The sequence below is a fragment of the Callorhinus ursinus genome, unplaced genomic scaffold, assembly GCF_003265705.2.
Source record: "Callorhinus ursinus isolate GAN/ISIS: 27379988/994484 unplaced genomic scaffold, GSC_fseal_2.0 scaffold9, whole genome shotgun sequence".
Lineage (NCBI taxonomy): Eukaryota > Metazoa > Chordata > Mammalia > Carnivora > Otariidae > Callorhinus > Callorhinus ursinus.
The window spans coordinates 54406866-54434627 of NW_027397071.1; the positions used below are offsets into that span (position 1 = coordinate 54406866).

General features: G+C 35.9%; 1 protein-coding gene across 3 annotated transcripts in view; it reads left to right on the forward strand.

Moving 5' to 3' along the window:
- The window catches only part of MYSM1 (Myb like, SWIRM and MPN domains 1), a 42706-nt gene that overhangs the window by 5066 nt on the left and 9878 nt on the right, over positions 1 to 27762 (forward strand). For 2 of the 3 annotated variants that reach the window (XM_025871726.2, XM_025871727.2), the window contains exons 3-17: positions 1334 to 1404; positions 3079 to 3156; positions 3249 to 3272; positions 4358 to 4436; positions 7633 to 7731; positions 10075 to 10841; positions 15266 to 15396; positions 16513 to 16616; positions 18064 to 18141; positions 19864 to 19949; positions 22657 to 22711; positions 23049 to 23099; positions 23773 to 23847; positions 24477 to 24665; positions 25649 to 25781. In XM_025871726.2, coding sequence (XP_025727511.2) covers positions 1334 to 1404; positions 3079 to 3156; positions 3249 to 3272; positions 4358 to 4436; positions 7633 to 7731; positions 10075 to 10841; positions 15266 to 15396; positions 16513 to 16616; positions 18064 to 18141; positions 19864 to 19949; positions 22657 to 22711; positions 23049 to 23099; positions 23773 to 23847; positions 24477 to 24665; positions 25649 to 25781 — 2020 coding nt within the window. The remainder of the gene's footprint in view (positions 1 to 1333; positions 1405 to 3078; positions 3157 to 3248; positions 3273 to 4357; positions 4437 to 7632; positions 7732 to 10074; positions 10842 to 15265; positions 15397 to 16512; positions 16617 to 18063; positions 18142 to 19863; positions 19950 to 22656; positions 22712 to 23048; positions 23100 to 23772; positions 23848 to 24476; positions 24666 to 25648; positions 25782 to 27762) is intronic. The other variant, XM_025871728.2, reaches the window with a different exon arrangement.

Sequence of the window (27762 nt, forward strand, 5' to 3'; positions counted from 1 at the left end):
GAGCCAGCTAGATTTAGGTACAAATCCTTGCTCTACGACTTACCAGATTTGTGAACCTTTGTTTCTTCATCTAAAAGACGGGGATCATTGCAGGGTCCATTTCTTCCATTTAGCGGTTATTTATTGAATTCTTACTGTGCGTCAGATGCTGGACCCAGTTTTGAGGGATACAGCTACAATCGAGACAGACATAGTCTTGCTCTCAAGTTGCTTATATGTTAAAAGGGAGTCAGACAAATTAAGTATAGACCATGAAGAACCCAAGATGCTGGCTGAGAGTAAGAGGGTGGGGAACCTATTTTAGATAAAGTTGTCATTGAGAGAAATAGAAGGTGACAGTTCAGTTGAAAAGTAATAGGAGTAGATATGTGAAAAGCTGAGGAATAACATTCTAGGCAGAAGGAATAGCAGCACAAAGGCTGTGTTTGAAAGCCAGTGTCTAGAATATAGTGGGAAAGGGGGGAGTGGCAGCTGTGACAGGGTTGGAGAGGCAGACCAGAGCTCTGTCATGCTTGTATGAAGCAAGAGCAGAATCAAAGAGTCCAGTTAGGAAACATTTGTGGTAATCTAAGCAAGAGTTGGTGGTAGATTGGCCTGAGATTGTGGCAGAGATGGATAGATTTTAATTATATTTTGGATGTAGAATTGCTTGGTAGATTGGATATAGGATTAAGAAAAAAGGGAGGAATCCAGATGATTCCTAGGTTTCTAGGTGGAATAACTAGGTGACTCATAATGCTATTTACAAAGGTGGAAGCACAGGGAGAAACAGATGAAGGTATGTGTTAGTGAGTTTTGAATATGTTAACTTTGAGAAGCCTACTGGATATCCAAGTGGACATGGGGGAGTGGGCAATTGGATGTAACAGTCTAGATAGAGCTTAGAGAAGAGACCTGAGCTGAAAATGTTTAAGTTTTGAGAGTTGAAAATGAGTATGATCATTTAAGGAGAGATTGTGGCTTAAAGGAAAAGAGAAGTGTGGTGAGTTTTGGAAATAGGTGAAATATCTAGCAACATGCTTGCTCTCTGATAGGTCTCACACATGCCAGCCATTATGACTTTATCGTGGGTAGAAGCCTGAGCCTTGGAATCCAGTGGTCTTGTGTGTCAAGTCTCTCCTCCTCCCCTTGAAACACTTGCGGTGCTATGGCTGCATCGGTGAAGTAATAACCCCTGTCTCACAGTGTTATCCTGGGAATCAGATATGTCTGGGCATAGTAAATGGTAGCTTTATTATTCATAATCATTGTATCATGTATTTCACTTGATAAAACATAGAAGATAATTTCAAAAAGCAGGAAATAAAAAGAAAAATATATTCTTTTTTAATAGCCTTGGACTCTGGATAGCACCATCAGTGAAGAGAACAGAGCTGTCATTGAGAAGATGTTGTTGGAAGAAGAGTATCCTTTAATGATTATGAGGAAAGTAAAGATTTCAGGGTGAAAAATCTATGAAGTGCAAGACTTAGAAAAGAGATCAGTGTTATTACTAGATGGACCTTATTTGGCCCCAGACTGCAATTACATAATGTGTTAGCTACCTATGAAAAAAGTAGCATTTTATTCCTCTGTTTCTGTTTTACTGCAGTCTTAAGATCTAACTCAATACATTTGAGTTTCTTTTTTCAACCACCTCTACACTGTCTGAATGTTGAGTAGAAATTATAGAATGTTTTGAATCAGTGAGAACCTTTAGTCCATATCCAAGATCATGTAGTCTGAGCCTCCATCTACAGTTATAGAAGCTAAATCCCAGAGATGGTTAATTTACCCAGGGACGCAATTTATCCACAGTTTAGTCACTAGCTTCTTGTCCTTGTTTCTTTCATCTGTTTGATGATGGCAACTTAACTTCTTTGGGATTCCATTTTCTTGTATATAAAATGAAAGAATTGAACAAAATGATTTCGATTTTATGATTTTTTTAAAGATTATTAATAATAGTCTAATAAATAGTGGTTTATTTTAGATCTCATCTGTATTTTATGGCTCTCTACCTCCTTTTTAAGCCAGAATTTCTCTGGTCCCTTTATTCCCAGTTATTGCTATGTTGATTTCAGAGTGTCTGTGTACCTTTAATTGTCATAGGTTAACTCTTTTTAAAGGCTTTCTTACTCTCTTTCCGCAGACATACAGCTATAGCCTGCTTTTCAGTAGAAAAATAGTGCAAGGCTCATAAATCATTTAAAATTTTCTGGTAGCCACATTTAAAACAGGTGGAATTAATTTTAATAAGATATTTTATTTAACCCAGTATATTTAAAATAATATTTCAACATTTAATCGATAGACATTGAGGTATTTTACATTCTTTGTTTACATGTGGTATTGGTGAATACATTGAACAGCGCAAGTCTCAACTAATGAACTACTACTTAAGTAGTAACGGGTTCACTTCCAGATTTAGAAGCAGAAATAATGAAGTAAGAGCTTTGTGAGCTCTTAGAGGACAGGGATCTTTTCTTATATCTTTGTCCTCAGCTCCTCGTACCTAGCATATTAGCTGACATACACAATATATAGTCAATATTTGTTAAGGGAAAAACATGTCAGACTAATTAAAGAGTGCTGCAGTAGGCTAGTTTTAAGAAGTTGCAGAGGGAAGCTGCGTGGTAGATTCAACCTGAGTTATTTGTCTTAATGTAGGGAACACCCTGAACTCTTTCTATTACCTTTAGAACTAGGAAAACATACTCCCCAGTTCATCCTGGACAGCCAAATTCATCTATTACATTCCCCATGTTTTAGGGAAAATGATTTAAATGAAACACAGACTATTTCTTTTAACCTCTTCTAGTAGGGAATATAGGAAAAGCTAACATTTATGTAGCACACGTTTTGTGCAGGTGCCGTGTTCATGTGATTTCACCTGTAATATTTAATCCATATAACAACCATGTGAGGTATAAATATTTTTATCGTAATTTTTGCAGATCTGGAAAAGGTTTTAAGAAGAATTAGTTTAGCTAGGATTCAAGTTTGATTTTCATGGATGTGAGTGCCTACTTAATGTAAGTGACATAAGAATGATAGGATTTTATTATTATTTTAAAAGTTTCTTTAATAATTACACAGGTATTACTTATCTAAAAAATCACTTCCAGAAAAATTCTGGCTTGATCAAAAGGAAGATGATAAAAAATACATGAAGAGGTAAAATCAGTTTTTAATACTTTTAAAAGTCTGAACTATATTTTTAAAAACTTGTTCACAAGCTTCCTTATTTTCTTTTTCATGTGGTGCAGTCTACAGAAAACAGCAAAAATCATGTATGTACTTATATGTTTTATATTTTAAAATTATAGGAGAATTAAAAAATTATAGTTGGCCTGTGGAAAAACTCTTGACCTTGGGTTGTACAAAAATATAAAATCAAAATTTCTTATACAGTTGTTGGAATGCCACAAGATAATTTTATGACATTATTTATATGTCAGAATTTCTTTTATGGTCCTATATAAGCTATTCCACCGGATTATGGAAAAGATGGCTTCCTAAGGATTTGTGGGGAAATTTTTTAAAACTGCTATCTAATATATCAGGAATTGGCTTGATTTCTATTACATTGTCAGTTAATTTTCACTCATTTCAAACTAATTTTAATTTGTGGCTTTCAAAAATTATCTAGCAAAATCAAGTATTAACTATTTTATAAATATCCTTTCCCTATAATTGAAGAAAATTTGATGTTATTTAGTGTTTATAAACTTTCATGTTTATGATCCCTCAAAGGGTAGACTTACAGATTTACCATTGCCAAGGGTTTGAGCAGTGGGCAGACTTTGGCTTTTGCATTTTGCTGAATAAATAACAAACAAGTTAATGAGAAGATTAATGGTTTGCTTGAATTAAATTAATGAGCTTCATCACTATTTTAATTTCATAAGGACTGCATTTCCAAAGTAATAAACATAATGCCATAGTTTCTTTACTTCTTTTTTGGCTTGATATTTACATAGATTATAAAGAAGAATCAAAAAGATAATATTTCTGGAGCCAACTTAAACACTTAACATGCCTTTGAGGATTTGGAAATGTATTAACATCACGTTGTGTCCAGTCTAAGGAAGCCTGTTTGTTTGTTATCGCATTGACTTCCTTTGATGTCTTTTAGTGTCATCTTCACTCAGACCCAAGGATTATGTCTTTTGGGGCTCCTATCATCCTGAGCTAGAGAAGTATACAAGACAGGGTAAATCTGTCCCCCAGGTAGAGGCTGCAGACTTTTCTTCTTTTTTAACTCTTAGACTCACAGTATTGAATTTAGCCTATGGCTATCTATAACCTTTAGCTGCATAAATACGGAATGTTCCATTTCAGACTTTTTTTTTGCAATTCCTTTTTTTCCCCTCAGGGCACACTCTCCTACAAAACCAGCCAGTTACTCAGTAAAGTGGAAGATAGAAGAAAAAGAGCTGTTTGAACAAGGGCTGGTAAATAGAGCAATTTTTAATTTATAGTAAAATAATTCTAGAAGTCAGTATTGTTAGAATTATAAGGTTAATTTGTGGAGACCAGAAATTTCTTTTAATGATCACATCTTTAGTTTTTCTGTAGTGATGATGTTTGTAGTATAAGAGAATTCCTTTTAACTCAGATCTAAGTTACTAAAAGATTAAAATACATTTGGATCAATATTTTAGATAATTTTCATCCCCCCCTTTTTTTGGTAATAATAAAACCCAAGATATTAAGCTCTGTCTGTATACATCAACTCCTGGATTAAAAGGCAAAATTACTTAGTTATGTGATGTTTTCTCTTGGAAAAAAAAACCCAAAACAACAACAACAACAACAACAAAAACCCTTGATATTTGGAACTGTCTGCATAATCAGCTGAGTTCTTTTTTATTCAGGTATTTGACATTGTGCACACAGTCTGAATATTTTTTTAGTGGATAGAGTTGAAAACCAGAAACATTTCTTTTGCATGAATGTTTCACTGAGATCTATTTAAATATCAATAAGTTACATAATAGAAAAGAAAAGGTACGCCCATTTGTAATTCTGAAAATTCTCCTATTAATATGAAGAAACTTTTAAGAAAATATTCAGAATTTTTTTTTCTAATTATTAGGAGTAGGTTATATCTTTTCCTGTAAGGTACATGTTACCCAGTATTACACTAATTTTGAAATTACATATAATTTATATATTACATATAGGATATTTATATAATATTTATGTGGGCTTCATGAATGTAAATTGAAATGTCATTGTTAACATTTCTTACAGATGATGGGAAATAAAATGTATTTGTATTTTTATAGATATTGCCATGACATCTATATATTCTGTGATGTCTTTATATAAATAAACTATCTTGAAAGTTTTATCTCCTCCTCAGGTTTTTCTCCTGTACTGTTGATGTTTTTTATATTGGTATTTCATTCTGTTGCATGATTGTCATTTTTATAACCTAACTTTAATTAACCAGTCACTTATTAAAGATTGCTTACTACTTTGGTGTTTTGCCCTTTACCAAAGGCTGTGTGTGTGTGTGTGTGTGTGTGTTTGTATACACACACACAAAAGTGGGTTGTGAATTTTTAGGTTATTGTTGACACTTATAAAGATGGGGCTACGTCTGCATGGCTCAAACTTCAAAGGGTGTTTAAAGTGTAAGTGTTAAGTCTCCCTATCATTCCGGTCTGTGCCTTCAGTTCTCTTTGCCTCAGGTAACCATTGTTATCTGTTCTCTGCGTGTCCTTCCAGAGATATTTGTCCCTGTATATGCCAATATGTATTTATTTATATACATATGTAGGTATTTATATACATAAACAGATACTTTAAACCTAGAATGTTTTCCCACAAAACTAGACGGAACTGTTGGTTGTATTCCCAGCCTTTTTTTTTTTTAATTTTTTTATTTTATTATGTTAATCACCATACATTACATCATTAGTTTTTGATGTAGTGTTCCATGATTCATTGTTTGCCTATAACACCCAGTGCTCCATTCAATATATGCCCTCTTTTAATACCCATCACCGGGCTAACCCATGCCCCCACCCCCCTCCCCTCTAGAACCCTCAGTTTGTTTCTCAGAGTCCATAGTCTCTCATGGTTCGTCTCCCCCTCCGATTTCCCCCCCTTCATTTTTCCCTTCCTACTATCTTCTTTTTTTTTTTTTAACATATAATGTGTTATTTGTTTCAGAGGTACAGGTCTGTGATTCCACAGTCTTAACACAATTCACAGCGCTTACCATAGCACATACCCTCCCCAATGTCTGTCACCCAGCCACCCCATCCCTCCCACCCCCCACCACTCCAGCAACCCTCAGTTTGTTTCCTGAGATGAAGAATTCCTCATATCAGTGAGATCATATGTGTATTCCCAGCCTTTTTAACTTATTGATATATTTTATACACTGAATTCTCTCAGGCTTTAGAGAAGGGAATTATCTGGTACTGAATGATGAAGGAAATTTTTTCCTTCCCTTTTGGGCATAGAGTTGTCTCTTTGCTCTGTTTTGAAATTGGTGAGTGTTTTCTTCGCTCTTGTTAGTGTACCCTCTCCAGTTTTCATAATGCTCAAGCTCCTACAATCCCAACTGGTTGTACTCTGTCCAGATCTTTGATGTGTCCAAAAGTGCTCCATCCTATGAAGTTACTCATTTGCCTTCATCCCACAATAAATATAATTGTTCAGTAAGTTGATCTTAGCTAGGTGTTAGTTAATAACAATCTTAATTTATATTTACTAAGAATTTTCCTAGAAATGCTTTCAGTTTTAAGAAATTGTCCTCATGTCAGATATTCTCATAAATCTCAAATAAGTATCTAATTTATCATTTGCGTCAGGTTTTGAAGATGATTTGCCACTGTAACCTGTAAATGTCATAACCAGTCCTGTAAATCTGGCCCGGGGATCAGCTTCCCTGAGTTGTAGAGATATGGTGAAGATTTATGTATCAAATAATAGACTTGATACCTAAAAATTCTCTTTAGCTTTAAAATTATAGTGCATTCCTTTCTGTACTTCAGAAAACACCAGAGCTCCCTTAGGGTTTCAGTTTTTTCCCCACCACAGCTTTTGTCATTAGCGGGCATAAGCCATTAACAGTACAGCGGTATAGGAAGGTGTTGGTTGCAGGTTGCTTCATTTGTGATTCATTCGTTCTTCGAAGTTGGTTTTCTGTGATACCTGTGTAGGGAGTAAAAGTATCTGCTATGGGACAGGTAATGGATATTGTGCCAGATGGAATCTGGGTAAAAAAAGATATTTTGAAATTAGTGTCAGAATGTAATCAGTTGATTCTATAAATGGAAAATGGAACCTGCCTCTTTTTCAGGCACTTGTTTTTTTAGATTTGGAACATCATAATGTGCAATATGAATACATACGGTTAGGAATCCATAAAAGTTGTGGATCTTCATTTAGATAGCTGTAAAAAGAAAACTAATTTCTAAATCATTTTCGTCAGTTTTCAGAAGTCGAGATTCCAAAAGAGTATGGGCTTTGCTTTTAAGAGTCTTAGCTTATATATGTGGCTTCATTGTGTACTTTAGAAAATAAATAAAGATGGGTTGTTCTTTTAGGTTTTTTTTTTAATGTGCAGTTGCTTGGAATATTAACAAGTAAGTTAATCAAAATCAATTTCTTTTCCATATTGATAACTAGGCTAAATTTGGCCGAAGGTGGACTAAAATTGCAAAGCTAATTGGAAGTCGCACTGTTTTACAAGTTAAGAGTTATGCCAGGCAGTACTTTAAAAATAAGGTAAGCAGGATATAACTATCCTAGTTAGTAGTAATATTTGCAATAAATAAAATTAGGAAGCAAAAATCATGCTTTAATTTGGGCATTAATGTCAGTGTTCAAAGTTTTTGTAGTGAAAGTATTTTATATTCATAAAGTACTCAACACATGTTTATCCTCAAAAATCTCAAAGCATAGCTTAAGTGTTTTGAGTATTGTGATTAGAGGTCATTGTTTTCCTGGAAAATATCTTTTCTTTTTAAAGATTTGCATTGTAGCTTTTTTTGTTTTTATTACTGTTCCTTTTATTAGCAAGATGCCTATTTGTAAATTCTGAGAAGAGTTTGACTTAAAAACCAGTCTTTTCAATATGTGAGTGCAAGACCCAGTCCAGAAAAACAAGCCCATGAGCTCTAGAATGGTGTTTGAAAATGCACATTGTTAGAGTGCCTGACTGGCTCAGTCGGCACAGCATGCTACTCCTGATCTCGCGGTCATGAGTTCAAGCCCCATGTTGGGCACAGAGCTTACCTCTGTCCTGGCTGCAAGAGAGGCTGGGGAAGTTTATGGATTTTACTTGGGGGTTTAGAGCTCCTAGCAGAATTGACACTGGATGTTCCAAAAGCTTGGAGTGGCTCCTGCTCTGACTGTTTTGTTCCTGCTCCATTCTCATGGTGGCAGCTTCCACTACACTCTCAGGACTCCACGGTCTGTGGCTCCAGCCTACTTCTCTGCTGGGCCTCCTCCTGCAGGCACCCGGAACATCATAGTAGCCTCAGAACTTCTGTCCGAAGATTTGCATTGTAGCTTTTAGGAATGATTAGAGCTTAGGGACCATAAATGCTAACATGATGCTAAAATCTGTTTAATAACAATGAAACTTTTATAATTTTTATGAGGAACTTAAGTAAGTTGCAGTGTTCAGAAAAGCATAGTTATGGTCTAGTTCTTTAATCTTTAAGTAATCTGTGCTGTGTTCAACCATGTAGTTTTGATATTTAGTAATTTTTAATATGTTCTCTGCTTGAGTTCTGGGAACATAATTATGTAGAATTTGACAGGGTCTTAAGTGAAATATGCTATTTTCTTTTAATGCAAATAATGGGGTTTATCCTGCATACAAGATTTATAGAACTTAGTGTCATTTGAGCATAGGAAGTAAAGAATGGAATGGATTCATTATACATCAGTCATCTGCTCCTTCTTTAACCAAGCAAATGCATTTCCAAGGCAGCCTGGCAAGATTAAGGTATTCTGGAAGAGAATAAAGCTTAACTTGGTTATTCCTGTCCCCATGCTTCTCAGACTGGAACATGCAGAACATCTTGGGGTGTCAGTTTTACTCAAAGACTTGGGGTGAAAGGATACATCGTGAGTTAAAAGAGACATTCATATGAAATACAATATGAAATCTTACCTGAATTTTTAAGGTAAAAACAAGAGACTTCAAGTAAATAGCAAGGTTGTTAAAGGCTATTATTCCAGGTCATATGTCCAAATCTCCTTTTCTCTCCTGCTACCTTTTCGTATCTACATAGTAAGCCAATTAACTTCAAATACTAGATCCTAGGATTCTGTTGTGATACGGGATCCGTTAAGTAAGCTCTTTTTAGGAGCTGTCATCCCTTGGGTATGCCAGTCATGTACAAAATTTTTCAAAAACCGTGTATGTGAAGATTTTATTTCAAATCATTTATATTCATTGATAGTCATTTTCTTCTCCATGACTAGAATGGAGTTTCAAAATGCACGTTGTTAGGGTGCTGATATTTATGCCTATAATAGTACCTATGGAAGATAATTTCATGCCTTAAATTATAAGCTGTATAATATTGGAGCTACATTAAATGAACCTTTGAAAAATAGCTTGTTTCTATTATATCTGTATTTAAATGAAAAATGAATTTAATTTACTAAATAAAGATACGTGGCATAGATTCCTTTAAATAATAGGCTGTTTAGCATTGTAAAAAATAATCAGCTGAGGTATCTGACATTCTAAGGAATTAGCCATTAAAAATATTTTAATATCTTAATACCTTAGTATGACAGTTGTTGGTTCATTCTCTGTGATTGATCTGAGACAGTCCTGTTTTAAACAATACTGAAAAACAAATAGTTGTACAAGGTCATAGGTCATGATTATTTGATTAATACCATGAATGAGTCAAATATAGTGATAGAAATTTGAAATGATGACATTTTACATGTAAAATGCAGTTGTAAATCCTTAGAAGAGAAGCACAATAAAGGTATAATATACCATTGATGTGTACTCAGTTTAATAATACAGTATTTATTATGTGTGCCCGTGGTTAAATTTTTAAATGTTAATATGGGGATTTTATCTTGATTTTTGATAAGGTAAAGTTAGATGGTCCAGAGAAGGAAACACCAAATCAGAAGAGCAGCAGTGACCTTCAGATTAAAAATGAAGATGAGGGCACAAAGGCATGGACGCCATCAGGTTTAAGGGGACGTGCTGATCCCAACTTGAATGCTATAAAAATTGAAAAGTTATCTGATGATGAAGAAGTAGACATCACAGATGAGGCAGATGACGTGACTTCTCAAGCTCCCCAAAAGAATCCTAGCAATGATTACTTACTAAACATTCCTAATAGTAAAAGTCATGAAACCAGTCAAGGGGAATTTATTGCTTTCAACCAGGAAGATTCTGTATCTCAATCTTCCAGGGAGTATTTTCAGAATATAAAGCAGGGAGAGATGGAAGCACTTTCAAGCTCAGGAAGTAAATTTTGGACTGAAAAACAGAGCATTAGTGACAAAAAATCAGTTGAGTTAAATGATCAGAAATGTAATAAACTGATGAAAAACTCTGAAAAACATGATGGAAATGGAATAATAGATGCTGCCAGGCCACTGCCTTCTCCAGAGCCTTGTGAAGTTCACAAAGACTTGAGTGACACTGAAGTGCTTTTTCGTTCTTCCTGTCAAATGGAGGAGAGCCATGAGGAAGAAGAGCTGAAGCCACCAGAACAAGAAGTAGAAATAGATAGAAATAACATTCAAGAAGAAGAAAAACAAGCAATTCCTGAGTTTTTTGAGGGGCGCCAAGCTAAAACACCAGAACGCTATTTGAAAATTAGGAATTACATCTTGGATCAGTGGTAAGGAAGAATTATATTTTAGATACTGTTGTAAAACTTATGATGCTCTAGAGTATTTTAATTAGGCCTATGCAGAATTTAGTGTTTTACATTGCTAGTGATGCAGAGAGCTTGAATATACGAACATATTTTAATAGGCAAGACTTAAAATTTCTCACAGTGAAATTTTCTTTGGAAGCTTTGGTAAATATTGTTCTCTCTAGCTATCTCAGCCCATCTGTCTATTCATTAGGAGTATTTGGTCCTGGATTAAAAGGATAATTTGCTTTAAGAATAAGTTTCTTAGGACAGTGTTAGGAAGATAGAGAAAACACTACTGTACTGGAAAAGGGTGAGAATGTCTTTCCTAGTTTATCATGTACTTGTAAGTATAAAAAGAAAATTTTGGTGACAGAAGGGTATTTTCTGTCATTAAATGTGGCTAAATTACAGAAACCATTCTAAATTGCCATAAAAGCTTTCTTTCAGCTTTGATCTTATAACTGTGTTAATAATCCCTTCATCCAGCTTCAGGATGCAGGAATTTTCTGATATGTGAAGTTTATCTTGTAAATTGTCAAAATTTGAATTATTTAGCATTGGATAGGGCACAAACCAAAAAACTTCCCACCTTATTAGCCTAAGTGCTCTGCAGTTCATTTGAATTTTTCATAACAGTTTAATTAAGACATTATCAAACATTCATAATTGTTGTTGCTGCCTCAGGAGATACTGAATTGTGTAGGCCCATCTTTACAGAGGACTGTTGCTGTAACTTAGGAAGATTGCCAAAGCAAAACAAATAACCAGGCTTATTACAGCAGTAACCTTCATTGCCCACACAATGTTCATTTGGCTTTTAAAGATAGCTCTATTCTAAATGAAGGACTTTTGTTCTTGTTCTTGACTGATGACTGAGACGGCTAAAAGTAAAATTTCTGGGTAAGGGTGATATCAAATGAAAGAAGAATTATAAGGAACAACTGATAGTTGCATAGTGCTTTACAGTTTACGGAAAGCTTTTCTATGTTGTTTGATTCCTCACAACAGTCCTATAAAATAGGTGGTATTTTCTGTGTTTGATAGATTCTACGGTCAGGAGAGGTTTAGGGGCCTGCCTTTAATTACACAACCAGCTACTGACAGAAGGACCTAGGTGGAGGTCTCGACTCTGTCCATCACTCTCTCCATTATTTCACACTATTGAAGAAGAGCAATCAAATTAGATCTCTATGGGTATCTAATTTTGTTTTTGGAAATAAAAGGATGAATATCCAAAATTGAAGGACTACAAAATAATATCTCAAAAATTTTTATCTATGTGAATCATCAATGAGTGACCTATTGGTGCTTTAATTAATTTCACTTATTTGAATTTTGGATTCTCAATAAGGCAGAATAACTTATATTGATGATATAAATTATATGGCAGTAGTTTCCTAATGACATTTGCCTTAGTTCATAAAACCAGTTAAATGTTGTTTCAATATAGTGATTTAGCAAAACAGTATGAAAGCAGAAAGAAATGTTTTGAACAGGAACTCAAAAACTGTTCTCTTCAGAAATAGAAGAGGGGACTGGAGGTGGTGTTAAAAAAAAAAAAAAAGAGTAGAAGAGTAAAGTTTTAAAATAAAAAAGACCTGCTAGATTTGTTTGTAGCTAAAAGATCCTTTCCATAAAAACACATGCAACTGACTCCCTGTTTAGGGGTATGTTTTATTAGGTTAGGAACCAATACTATTATTGAGTGCCTGCCAAATGTATTTAAATGTATTTAAATCATCTCCAGTCCTCTTGACAACCTTGTCCTCCTCTTACAGATGAGAAAAATGAGGTTCAGAGAGGAAAAGGAACTTGTTCCAGGTCACATTAGGGGAAGGTGGTTTCAGGGTCTTGCAGTCTTGACTCCTTATTTTCACACTTCATCTCAGGTCCTTCACCCAGACTTTTCACTCTGCCTTGGATGCTCCCCCCGCTCTGCCCCCCAGATCTTGATGAACTGTGCTTCGTCCTCTCCTTCAGGTCTGCTCCAGGGAAATTCGAGGACTTCACTGACCACCCTATCTAAAATAGCTCACATCTCTGCCTCCTACTCTCTTACTCTGTATTTAATTAATCTTCATAGAACTTATTACTACTGAAAATACTGTTTTTATTTGTGTATTGTCTCCTTCCTCACTCCTCCTTCCCCATGATAATACAGGCTTCACATGGGCAGATTTTTGTCTGTTTTATTCATTGTTACACCCCTAGTGCTTAGGGCAGTGCTTGTTCTAAGCAAATACAGAGGCACTCTATTTGTTAAGGGGAAAAGATGGTGCAAATGAAACATGAATAGGTATCTTTAGAGGCCTTACCGTTTTTTTTTAAGATTTTATTTACTTATTAGAGAGTGCGCACACAAGTGAAGGGAGAGGCAGAGGACAGAGGGAGAATCAAGACTCCCTGCTGAGTGGGGGGCCCAACGTGGGGCTTCATCCCAGGACCCTAGGGTCGTGAGCTGAAGGCAGATGCCTAACTGACTGAGCCACCCAGGTGCCCCTAGAGGCCTTTCCATTTGTTCAGCATCATGCTAGTGCTGAGCTCTGTTTAAAGACTTTTGATTTGGGTGATCTTTAATTAAATCAGTACAGTTTTTAGATTCCTGTAAATTTTTGGTAGCTGGTTACACTGTGCTTATTCCTGTTCTCTGGCTTCATTTGTGCAGTTTGTTTCCTTCACACTGAAGTTGAAGTGAAAAAACACTGAAACCTCAACTTTTCAGTGGAATTTCTGTTTTTTTCCCCCTTAGATTATATTTATTTATTTTAGAGAGTGCATGAGAGTGGGGGAAGGGGCAGAGGCAGAGGGAGAGAATCCCAAGCTGACCCCCCCACTGAGCACCGGCCAGTGTGAGACTCAGTCTCACAACCTTGAGATCTTGGTGACCTGAGCGGAAACCAAGAGTCAGATGCTTAACCGACTGAGCCACCCAGGTGCCCCTCCAACATCACGAGTTACTTTTTGCCTTCCCTGAATGTAGAATTAATGTTTTTAAATTTGGTTTCTGCTTAGACAGGCCTTCCCTGCTGAATACCCTGTCTAAAATAGTCTGCACCTAGTTCTCTCACTCTCTCCCCTATTCTTACTTTTTCTTCCTAGCACTTGTTGCTACCTGCCATTATAATATATATTACTTATTTTATGTATATATAACATATATTATTCATTATATGTATTCTATCAGCATGTAAGGTCAGGAACCTTATATTTATCTCTGGATCCTTAGTGCCTAAAACAGTGCCTGGTGTGTAGGATGCAAAATAAATGTTTGTAAAATAAAGATTAAATAAATACCTGTTATATGATATATATGAATACTTGGTTTATAACGTCCGTGTGTAAATCTTGACTTTAACTTCCATAAATAAGTACTTTAATCCCCGTGACTTGTTTCCTCATCTCTAAAGTAAGAATAATAAAAGCTACTTTGGGGCGCCTGGGTGGCTCAGTTGGTTGGGCGACTGCCTTCGGCTCAGGTCATGATCCTGGAGTCCCGGGATCGAGTCCCACATCGGGCTCCCTGCTCAGCAGGGAGTCTGCTTCTCCCTCTGACCCTCTTCCCTCTCATGCTCTCTACCTCTCAGTCTCTCTCAAATAAATAAATAAAATCTTTAAAAAAAAATAAATAAATAAATAAGTGTTTTTAAAAAAAAAAAGCTACTTTGTAGAGTTATGAGGACTAAGGTTATATAACTATTAGTACTGGCATAAGTGTTCAGTAATTGTTCGCTACTATTAGTAAGTTCTCCGTTACTCTTAACCTATATCTACTGTGGCACAATAAGTATATTCGGTAAATATATGTTTTATTGTGTAAACCTTTTAATTTTTTCATAGTCTTTGGACATTTCTTGATTCCTTTGAAATCCCCTGTAATATCTATTTCTGTTTTCCATGGAGAGTAAGCACTTGATATTTATTGTTCTAATGTTTAAAAACCAATAAACTTTTAAGCATTTGTAAGGTAGCTTATAATTAAAAGATACTGTCTAGCAAAATAAAAGTAGATGAACCTAAGTAATATATTAAAAAAATAAGAAAAGCCTAATACTAAATACTTTAGATATATTATCAGAGTGCCCTTTTTATTCAAAGTTTGAGGCTTGAATTTGGATCTGTAGACAAAGCTTCTAACCTTAAAATCCTGGAATAACTGGAATCTATTACATTTCATATGGGAAAGAAATAATACTTAGTAACAATCACATTATACTCAGAAGTTATTGTATCATTTAAAGATATTTAAAATTTGGGTTTTATGTATTAGCATTGTTTTTACTACACATTTACAGATTGAGGGGGGTAAATTTTTAAGATATTTCAAATATTAAAAGTTTTCCCCAGAATCTTTTTTTTCATGTTTTTATTTATCCAAAATAACTGTACTTCCATCTCTTAATTAGGGAGATATGCAAACCGAAATACTTAAATAAGACCTCAGTACGTCCTGGCCTGAAGAACTGTGGGGATGTTAATTGTATTGGACGGATTCATACATACCTCGAGTTGATAGGAGCAATCAATTTTGGATGTGGTAAAAATAAAAACCCAACAACATCTTTTACTCAACATTTTTTATCTTTAGACCACCCATTAACTTCGATGGTTAGAATTCAAGCAGATTTTAGTATAGATAGAGAACTCAGGAAGGTGCTGTGACATTATGAAATAAATGTATTATTGAGGTTTGTTTTTTTTAAAAAACAGATTTCTGTTGATTAAACTATATTTTCCTGTAACCTACAGTGAAAATTGGTGGTATGAACGGAAAAAATATTCAGTCTAAGTAGTAGAAATAATTTAACAGTGCTGCTCTTTGTCAAGTAAAAGTAAAGTCATTTTAAGAAAAATCTCGTAATAGCCCATTTAATTTGCAAAATCTGTATTAATGCTAGAAATACTGTCTGGCAGTGTTTAAATAAAGGAAATAATTTATGAGCCCCTACACTTAAATGTAATAAAAGTGCCAAAATATTTTTCATGGAAGAAAGTTTCTTTCACCCTAGTTTTTCTCAAATTTAAAGTCAATGAATATGCATGATGATAAATGTATTCTTCACTTATATTGAATTAACGTGACACAAACGTTTTGAAGAAAGATAATAACAATAGTTGCAAAGTGATAAGGTAATTAGAACTTTGTAACCCATGGTTTCAGAGGAGTATATTCTATATTGTATGTGTATGAGAAGACAGCTAACCAGGAAGTTTCCTTTCAGAGATTATTTCATAGAGAGAGAGAATTCATAGGCTGCCCTGTGGTCTGTCCTTCATTTCAGTGTCTTTGTTTCCCCAAGCACTGTATATGGGACTGACTGGTCAAGAAAGCTAGGGTGTCACAGCTTACTCAACCACAAAAGAAAAATCATGTTTTCAGTATTAGATCTTTGAATTCAGCAAAGTGGCCTTAGCATTCATTTAATTAGAAATTAAATTACCCATCTCACGAATACCCCATTTTACTGGGATTTCCTTAAGGGTCTTTTACGTGAGAACTTCCAAGTGATTGTAGAGTAAGATAGGTGCTTAGGTGTAACAGAACTTAGACATTGGCTTATTACAACTTACAGTCAGTGTAGATGTGTCTTCCTAGTTAAGAAATGAGTTTCAGAAAGTAATAGAATGTTTTGTTTTTCCTGAATTCCAATAGAACAGGCTGTGTACAACAGGCCACAACCAGTTGACAAAGGACGAGTCAGAGACCGAAAAGCTACAGGGGAAGCATACCGGCTTGCACGGCGCCTGCAGTCTGCGGTAAGCAGCCGCCCTCGCCAACACAGCGCTCCAAAGTGCTCCTTGCCCTGTTAAGTGAGGTGTGCTTCCTTCTCGCCAGCTGCTTAACAAGTGGACATTTAGTGGACTAACATGTTTTCTCTTGTATTTCACCTTAGCCCTTCACTTTCCTGGTTCCCATTCAGTTCCACATTAGTTTTAAAAGTCAAAAACCAAAAAAACCTCACAGGTCACTGGCCGACTTGACATAGAAGCATTGTGCTTTGCTAGCGTGGTCTTAGACTGCTGGTCTGGTTTCTGTATCTAGTGTGTCTTTTACAACCATACAGTTACACTCTTTTTTTCCTCCTCGGTTACTTTGTTTGTTTAAAAGTCTTACCTTTGAGAGTCAGCTTTTTGGAATAGCTATCCAGACTGTTGTAACCTTTGTTAATTCTTGAGGTTAGTGAGTTTTACAATTTCTTACAATTCATGAGTTATTTTATTTTTTTAAAGATTTTATTTATTTGGCAGAGAGAGACACAGCGAGAGAGGGAACACAAGCAGGGGGAGTGGGAGAGGGAGAAGCAGGCTTCCCGCTGAGCAGGGAGCCCGACGCGGGGTTCGATCCCAGAACTCTGGGATCATGACCTGAGCAGAAGGCAAACGCTTAACAACTGAGCCACCCAGGCGCCCCACCTGAGTCTTATTTTAAAAATGGGTAATCCTACAAGTCCTCTAAAAGGCAGAGTCATATTGGGTTCTTGTTGGTTTTACTAATAAAAGAGGTTAAATTGGTAATAGGTGAGGCAAATGAAGAAAAGTGCTGATAATAGAGTGGGTATTTTTCTCAGAGTATTTAGGCCATAAACCATTTCTACCTAGATTTACTGTAGTAAAAAAGGATGTTTTTAGATATAGTTGCTGGAAAGGGTGCTTTTTATATGCTGGCTTCTGAGCCAGTGCATTTTTAAAGGCTTCAGTATTGAGGTTTACAAAACTGGGTATTAGTAATACAACTGACTTTGTACTTTTTTATTAATTGTATCCACTAGGTAGTCTTTCCCTTTCTAAGGCTGAGAAATAATTAATTTGCTTCTAGTTTTCAATAACCTACCTCTTGCTGTGGGTTCTTGCAAGTTTTCTACCACAAGTGGTTGAAAGAGAAGTCATTTTCTTGGTGGTTCTTTTGGTCTTAAAAATATCTTTTGTCCTAGTGTTTAACCCGTAAAGGTGAAGAGAAATTAAACTTCAAGAAGAAATCCAAGTAAAATTCAGGAAATCATCACTGATTTATTTTTGAGCAGAGTGCCATTAAAGATAAATTAATAAAATAAAATTTAGTCAGGCATTGCTGATCAGAGATTATATTTTAATGAAGAAATTAACTGATTTTTAGAAAAATATCATTTTGGTGTTGTATATTAATGTGCTGTGATTTCTTCAAGTTAACCTAATTACCTTTTGCTTTGTTTTAATCTTACCCCAGCGCACAAGGAGACGTAGGGTCCGAGACCCATGGGGAAATTGGTGCGATGCAAAAGACTTAGAAGGACAAACCTTTGAGGTAACTTTGATCTTTGCAAATAGCTCATTAGTGAAAGTTGTTCTGTCAATTATATTTGTATATCTTTAATGCCACATGTATTACACTCGTTTGTGTTGGTGTGTGTGTGTATCCTTTCCATGTTAATTTGCTTGTCTAGAAGTCACCAATAAATAACAAAATAAAGGCATTGGTACACTTAAGTAGGAGTTTGATTAATTTTCTGTATTTTAATTATCTACCTCTGCATTCTGGTCTCTAGCTCAAGAATAATCTGCCAATGTGCCAGGAAGTTGCTATGCCTAACTCATTTCAATAAACATTTATAGAATGATGTTCTGATAGACCGTTTAAAATATTGTCCCACACATTAGACATAAATTGAATTACAAATATTAAAAGTATTTCTACTAATAGAAACTGGTTCTAAAAAGAAACATAGGCAATGAATATGTGTGTGTGTGTGTGTGTGTGTGTGTATTCTATTTGTGAACAACTAGTGCAGTAGAATGGAAAGAATGTATGAATGGGTGCTTACTGGTTTTGTTACCTTGAACAGTTTCTTAACCTCACTAAAATTCAGATTTTTATCTGTAGAGTGTGGGTAATATCTCTCTCAAAGAATTGTTGTGAGAATTAAGTGAGGTAAACAGGATAAAATGTGTGGAGGTCCTAGTACTAGGCACTTAATAAGCCTTGCATATACCAATTAGTAAATGTTACTTTTCCCCCTGGGTTTCAGTGCCAAAAAAAAAAAAAAATGTTCTCTTTTTCTCTTCCCCATTCCCTGTCCCCAACCTTACACCTGAGCACCAGTCTAGGTACAACATTAGTTAATGCCTGGTTTCTGCCTAGAAGGAACTTAATTTCTAGTAGGAAAGATGACCTGTGATAAGTTCCATAAGATTGGTCTTAAGAAATGTCAGGTCTTCCCCAAAGGTTGTGATTAGAGGAGGTATCACAGAAAATGTGATATTTCATCTGTGACATAAAGGATTAGCCAGGAGAATTAGTACATGAGGGCGTCCCAGGCTAAGGGAGTGGCATAAACAAAGGTACAGATGGGGAAAAATACCAGACATATTCTGGAAAAGATGCATAGTTCATTTGGACTAGAGTATAAGAGTGCTAGTAGAAGTGGGATGAAAGATGTGTTCTGTACTCACTATTATCAGGGTTTTATAAACATTAATCAAATCAGTCATCACAATAACACCGGGACATTGTTGTTGTTACTACTTGTGTTCCCATGTTAAAGGTAAGAAACTAAAGCACAGAAAGCTTCAGTAACTTGGCCAGGGTCGTCACCCAGTAAGTAGCAGAGCCAGGCATTCTATCTCCAGAATCTGTGCTCTTTATCATTATGTTGCCATGTCTCCTGGTTGGGAGAGAAAACTCTTAACACAGTAGGACTTGGTGACTAGAAATGGGGAATAAGTAAGAGGAGGGACTCAGGTGATTCTGAAGTTTTTGAAACTGGGTGACTGGTGCCATTAATTGAAATAGGCAAAACAAGAGAAGGAATAAATTTTAAGCTTGGTGTGGCTGTAGATTTTGGAACAATTTTTTTATATATTATCCAGCATTTCAATTTGTTAGTAGAAAGAAGGAGACCCACATCTACATCAACATAGTCGATCTCATTCTCACATGCCTTTAAATATGGTTTAAAGAGTTGTTTTTGTTTTAATTCTGCCTCTCAGTGGCTGATGGACTCTTTGATCAACCTGTTTTATGTTTTAGCATCTCTCTGCTGAGGAATTGGCAAGAAGAAAAGAGGAAAAATGTAAACCTGTTAAATCCTCAAAAGTACCAAGACCAACAAAAAGGTATAGTGTTATATAACTATAATTTTTTTAATTTATCACAAATGATTAGGAAATGAATGGAAAAAAATATCTGATATAACATTATATTCATATTAAGTTGAAAAATACTAAAATTCTTGAAATTTTTTATTTCACTGATTATCAATTTGGAAGACCTTGAGCAAAAGTTTTAAATGTATTTGGGTTTAGTGATCATAGGATCCAACATATGCTGTAAAGGGGCCTTAATTATGACAGGTAGTCATTCAACTCCTTAGACATTATAAACAGATAACCTCTTGAAATGACTAGTTCTTTCTTTAGTTGGCGTGGATTTTTAGCAAGGTTTCTTGTTTGAGTAATCTGATACTTATAACCTGTAGTAGTAAAGGTCACCAAGTAAGTTAAATGTCTTGATTTTCTAGACCCTTATTTTCTGCAGATGCCCCATTGAATAGACTATAGTTTGTCAGTGTCCCTTTTAAAACAAGATATCTAGGAATGAAAAAAATAAGATATCTAGGAATGGCACTAAGTCATATTCAGTGGAAAGAGCCCTGATGCTTAAACAGGGGTATGTCCCCAGGTAAGTTACATAAGGCCTTAAGCCTTCAGTCCTCATTTATAAAATAGTAACTGTAATAGCTAACACTGTTAGCTAAATTTTAAGCACTTCATGTATATTAACTTATTTAATCCACATAACTACCCTATGCAGTAGTTAATATCATTCCCATTTTATAGGTGAGGAAACTGAGGCACAAAGAGCTTAAGCAACTTGCCCGTGCTTGTCAGTGGCGAAACTGTGATTTAAATCCAGGCAGTTAGGTTTAAGAATCCATACTGCTAACCATTACATTATGTATCATTTCTATAAAATAAAAATTAAAAACTTACAGTTGTTGTGAGGGTAAGTTAAATGAGATAAACTATGTAAAAAAGGTAGTCATCCCTAAGCTAGGACTCCTCATCTAAATGTAAGACACATTTATTGTGATTTCCAGGTCCTTGTTCCAGTTTGTCAGGATCTTTCTGAATCCAGATCCACTTTTCTCAATTAGCCTTCATAGCTTTGAATCATCAACATTTCAATAAGCTTAACCTCTTCTGTCATTGACCACTGATTAAAATGTTTAAATGAGATACATGTAAGCCTCAGACCTCATTGTTCAATCAGCTGTACATTGCTACAAAAACACCTGTGGTTTTTCATCTTTTGCAGAAGAAAAATCTTAGCAGATATCTTGCTTATATTCAGATAGAATATATTTGAATCTTTATGAGTCTCCTAGTTTCTAGCAGATCCTTTGTATCAGAAATGAAATTTAGATTTACTTATCATGACTTATATTTTCATAGATCCATTATTATTATTCTTAATAGTCACCTCTTCACTTGCTAAAGTCTCAAAATCACCTGTTTAATAATCTTTTCCATGATTTTTCCAATATTTACATCTAATTTCTCTGCTTCTAAAATCTGCTTTTTTGTGTGTTTTGAAAACAAGCCCAGGGCGCCTGGGTGGCAGGTCATGATCTCAGGTCCTGAGATCGAGCCCTGGATTGGAGCCCCACACTGGGCTTCGTGCTGGGCTTGGAGCCTGCTTGGGGTTCTTCCCTCCACCGCTCACACATGCATACATTCTCTCTTTCTCTCAAAAAATAAAATGAAAACAAGCCATTGCAATAATTGCCTATTCATAGTCCTCTACTAATTTTTCCATTCTGTACAGTTCCTCCAACAAGATCATTGGGGTTTCACGTCATGTTTCTTCAGTGCTCTGGGATGCATACACTGACTTTCTATTCTTTTTATTCAGGTTGTTGAAGCACTTTTTTATTTGAGGATCTTTCCCCTTCATTCAACAAATATTTCTGAATGTTTGTTATGTATCAGGCACTGTTCTAGGCACTTGGGATGCACAGTGTCTGACTTTTGGCACTAACAGTCTCTGGTAGAATAGGAACTGAGTAGTCCTGCTGTTTTCCAGTCCTATTAACATGAATATATTCCTTGTTTGTTTGGGTTTTTTCTTTCTCTGAACATAGCCTAAAAAACCTTATTAATCATTCTTAATATCTTTCTCAAACCTCAGTTCTTCACTGGTAAAAGCCTTTCTAACATTTCTCTCAGATTTATACGTGCTTTTGTATTCTACCCTTGCTTATGTGCCCCTCTTTTTGTCCTTTTTTTTAGCTCTTTCATTTTAAAATATGTTTGTCATAGAGCTTTTTATATACATTAATTTCTTTAGCAGAACTGCTTCTTGTTTATTCATTCAGCAAAAATTTATTGAGTACCTACTATGCTCATATGGTACTTACAAGTGTTTTTGAGAAACTTTCCTCTTTCTTGAACTTTCTTACCCATGTCATGTCAGGGAGTTGGTTACATTTTCTTCAAACTTTTTGAAACCTGCTTTCAATGTAGGACACGTGTGTGGGTACTTATAATGATTGTTCTTCTCTTTGGGTGTTAAAAGAAATTAAGGCAACAGAATTACTTTCTCTCAAAGGTTCTGTCATTTCCCATCTTTTACTGAGTCCAAAAAAACAGTGCTTCTTTCAGAAGGGTTGTATGGAATGTCCTTAAGAAATTCTCCTAGTTTAGTATTTTTCTGAGAATTGGGGTTTAGATTATTGTTGCATGTTTTCTAGTTTAAATGAATGTGATTTTCCTGATCTTGTTATTGAGATTATATTAGAAATGACTTTTTTTTCTTTTCCAGCTCATTTGATCCCTTCCAACTGATACCTTGTAATTTTTTCAGTGAAGAAAAGCAGGTACTATTTATGCATCAGTGAATGGCCATAAATAATGCCCCCTTGTCAGACATGAAGTATTTCTTTTTCTGTGTGTGCAAGGCATATATATAAAAAAGATTGGACAAGGCAAGGTACATTAAGGGTCAAATGAATGATACAGATGGGAAATGAAAGAGCATTTCTCCATGCTAGGATTTTAAATGATAATATTTTAAAAATCTCTGGTTTGTGCTGAGCCTTGGTTGGTGATGAGAACTTGGTGTGACATGTGAAGGAGGAAAGGGTGGACATTCCAGTGAGGAAGAACAAAATCTCTATTTTTATGCTCCCCCATTTTTTTTTTTTTATATTTCAGGAGCCATTTCAGGTGAAAGTGGCTTCAGAAGCACTTTTAATAATGGATTTGGTAAGGAGAATCTATTGTGCTTACTTACTCTGATTTCTATTCTTGTGTATTTTTATTGCAGGCTTAAGAGAGTATGGAAGACGTGTATTTTGGATCTTAACTATCCTCTTTTACAAGGAATCTAAAAATAACTCTTTTCTTTTGGAGAAAAGCCAAACAATTGCATGTTCCCATATTTTAGAGAAAATAAATTAATGTGAGTTTTGCAGACTGTTTATCATCATTAACCCTATATTCATTTCCTGGTATCCTTTGTCTGCTGCCTTCTAGATAACTGCAACAATGCACAACTCCTACAATTTGGAGGCTCCTTGTTTGCACTAAATTCCAGAGACCTCCAATAGTTGTGTCTGTTTAGGGTGTTTTTCTATTATATCCATATGATACCTTTCCTGAGTAAGGAAAACAAATGGTATCTTCATTTTGTAAATTTAAAAATACCAATGAATGTTTGGTTCAAAGCTTCTCAGCTGGCAGTGAAGATAAATCTGAAATTCTAAATTTCTTTGCACTGAGCCTAGCATCTGATTCCTCTACTATGCTACTTTATTTTAGAAAAGCATAGTTACCGTACTTATAAATGACTCTCGTGTGATAAGTGAGTTTTATTCTGATTTTTTTTATCAGATGGATTTGTATGTTTGGGCTAAGTCTATTTTGTATTTCTTTTTAGCATGCTCATGTTTCTATGGCAGAAGTGATTGGTCTATTAGGAGGAAGATACTCAGAAGTTGATAAGATAGTTGAAGTAAGTTCTCGCCTTTAAAAAAATTTTTTAATTATTTAGTGCTGCTGCCATACCAAATGTTTTTGTAGATTTCAGTGGATATAGTTAAAATACAGACTTTTACCCATGATATAAATGAGACTATGCAAATGTAGGTTAGATATTCCCCGGAGTAAACTAGCATTCTGTATATTGAGCACCAGTTTCCTTTTACCATCAAGAAGGAGGGAGCACTGCCAGCCAGGCCTCCTTATTGCCGTCACCAGTAAAAAGCTACAACTACTTTAAAAGGCCAGGAAACATGCACCTACCCTATAGTTGAAACTTGGCGTGCGTCACTCTGTTGCAATTATTATCATAAATAATGGGAGTCATTGGAAGACTGTGTTTGCACAGAGATATTATATGGGCTAACTTGGAGAACTAACAATTATTATGGCCTTATTTGAGTAGCAAAATGGATTCTGAGTTCCTATATACAATTGCACTTTTAGAGTGTCATTCATTGCAAGTTAAAAGCTGCTTGTGATACTGTCAAGTACTTTCATTGGCTTAAAAAAGTTTCTGTATCTACGTATGAAGAACTAAAACTTTAAGTAATAGAATTAACAGAATTTCAGTGTGACCGTATAAGGATTAATCTTTTATAGGTCTGTGCAGCAGAGCCATGTAACAGTCTGAGTACAGGACTGCAGTGTGAGATGGATCCTGTCTCACAAACACAGGCCTCAGAGACCTTGGCTGTGAGAGGCTATAGTGTTATTGGATGGTATCATTCTCATCCCGCCTTTGATCCAAATCCTTCCTTACGGGATATTGACACTCAAGCCAAATACCAGGTGGGCTTCTAGGTCTTATGTGTGTATGTTGTGTGTAAATAATTGTACTTTTTCTCCTCCTTCATTGCTTTCTATTAAATAAGTGTATTTTTAACATTTCTAGCAAAGTATTGCATTTCTAATATTATTTACATCTGGAGTTTTGAAATGACTTTGCATTTTTTCTGATCGCAAGAGTAGTACGTGTTTATTTAAATATTTGGGAGAACGGCTATTTGTTTAGTTCAGACGAACCGTCTACGTAACAGTGATAAGTACTGCCAGGGCCTTTAAAAATTTATGGTAACTGGGCGCCTGGGTGGCTCAGTCGGTTAAGTGTCTGTCTCTTGATTTTGGCCCAGGTCATGGTCTCGGGGTCGTGAGATGAGCCCCGCATCGGGCTCTGCACTCACCATGGAGTCTGCTTGGGATTCTTTTCCTTTCTCTCCTTTCCCCTCAACAGCCCCCCCTGCTCAAGCTCCCTCTCTCTCTCTCTCAAGTAAATAAAATTTTCAAAAAAAAATTGATGGGAACAACTACGGTAGGGACTGGGTACGAGTGAAATAATCAGCACCAGTCTGTTTTACATCTCTGGGAAAAACGAAGTTTTGTTTTATTCTAACAGTTCATGTGAAATAGATGGATGTTTTTGCTGTCAGCAGCTGTTAACAAATTATTACCATATTGATAAAGATTATAGCTGAAGCTTAGTGAAAGTAATTTGTAAACATGTTCATGGCAAATACAGACTTTGGAGGCCAGGTGATGACCCTTACAAAGGGTCATTTCTGGTCATTTCTGGTTGGGTTGAGCACATTTTGGCCTAAAAAATTTAGAGTGTGGAATGATACATATTTCATTCAGTTGCTGTTTTGGATGTGAAGTTTTTAACACCCTTGTGTTCCTTTTTCCCGAACCATTAGGTGTTAAGATGTTGATGTGGGTAAATACTGATTATTAAATTTCTGCAGTTGAGACTAATTATATTTTTCTTTTAATTGTAGAGTTACTTCTCCAGAGGCGGTGCAAAGTTCATTGGAATGATTGTTAGTCCTTATAATCAGAGCAATCCTTTACCTTATTCCCAGATTACCTGCCTGGTTATAAGTGATGAAATTAGCTCAGATGGCTCTTACCGTAAGTTTTCAACAAAAACAACTTCACCTGATTTCTGCCATCATTTCTTTGAATCTAACATATCAGAGAATTTATAATTATGTGAAGCTGTGTGATGGAGAAGGTGGTACCCTCAACTAGGGATCAGTGTTTGCACACCATGTAGTGCAGCCATCCCCTTCCCTGTGGTGCTGTCCTTCTAGATTCAAGCCCCTACTGTGCTACCATGGCCACTGGGCAAAAGGAGTACAACGTGGAGAAAAGCTTGGGCCGAGCAATGTCCATGTTAAGTACAGGCCTACCTCCGAGATATTGCAGGTTTGGTTCCGTATCGTAAATATCACAGTAAAGCTAGTCAGATGAATTTTTTGGTTTCCCAGTGTATATAAAAGTTATGTTTATTCTGTACTATGGTTAAAAAATACTTTTGCTAAAAAATGCTAACCATCATCTGAGCTTTAGCGAGTCATAATCACTAATTACAAATCACCATAACAAATATAATAATAATGAAAATTTTTAAATATTGCACAAATTGCCAAAATGTGACACAGAGACACGAAGTCAGCAAATGCTATTGGAAAAATGTTGCTGTTAGACTTGTTTGGCCATAGGGTTGCCACAGACCTTCAGTTTGTGAAAAATACAATAGCTGTGAAATGAAGTGCAGTAAAATGAAGCATAATAACCTGAGGTATGCCTGTATTAGAGATGCTCCTGTAAGCAAAATACACAGAGTCTCTGTTCTCAGGAAATTTCTTATGAATGCAGACTGACTTTCTCTGCAATGGCATTCAAATGGGGAAAAAAATGAAAAATGACCACCCTGTCACCAGCTCTCCATGGCCTCTTAGTTTTAGGCTTAACAGTGCCTGACTGGTTTCCTTCTCTTAGTTTCCATTGTGTCCCAAGAAAGACTGTGCTTTCTTGGGCTTAGGCCATCATATGATTTGGTTCCTTTGGGAATTATGTTCACTTGTGGTCCAGGCAGCTCTGGCTGGACAGAGAATAGATGTGGCAGACTAGGGAAGGGAGGGGAAAGGAAGAGGCGAGTGTGTACAGAAAGGAGAAGACTGGAAGAAGCAGTGACATCCGTAGGATATTTATTCTCTCTTCTCTGTCCTTACCACCACTGCTTTCATTCTCTGTCCTCTCTTGATGCTGTCACTGCACATTGTACTCTTCCCCATTAGCTCATGAGCTCCTTAAAGGTAGACGTGATACCAGATTTGTTTTTCTATCCTCGGGCTCTAGCACAAGACCTGGCATAAAGTAGGCACTGAGTGAATGTTTGTTTAACAAATTAATTTTGTTTCTCATGATGTCACTTAGATCCCATCTCTTTGGTAAAGACCCTACCGTTAACCCCCATGTCATTGCAGTTAGTTGCTCTGTTCTTTGTACACCTGCAACACTTGTTTCCTGCCTTCATGGTGCTTTTGTCCTTTAATGTATCTGTTTAGCATGTCTCACTAAAATGTGAACCTCAGAGAGCCCAAACTGTCTTTGTCTGTGTAGCCCCACCAACACCTAATCAATTGCCTTGCACTTAGGAAGTGGTCAGCCCTCTCTTGGTTTTTATTGAATGAATAGTATTGACACTGACTTCAGTTCAAAATGCCCATTTTGAACATAGCATTTGTATACAACATTCTTTAGCCCAATATAATTTTATAAAAAGTTACAAAAGGAGTAATCACAATTAACTTATTCTCAATTTCAGTCATCTTTTTAATCTCACGGTCTGCTAGATTTAGGGAGTGGGCCTGTACTCTGATGCTATCAGAGTATACAGAGAATACAGTAGCTACCAGTTACATAAGACTATTTAATTAGAATTAAATGAAATTTAAAATTCAGTTCCTAGAATTCTGCTTCTGGCCCAAAGGAAGTAACAAAGACCTCCCTGAAACAACCACAAAACTGGACAAACGTATAAGACAATGGTGTTTAGGTCGTAACGTCAGGCAGTGAGGGGATATGATGCTGAGAGACGGGAAAC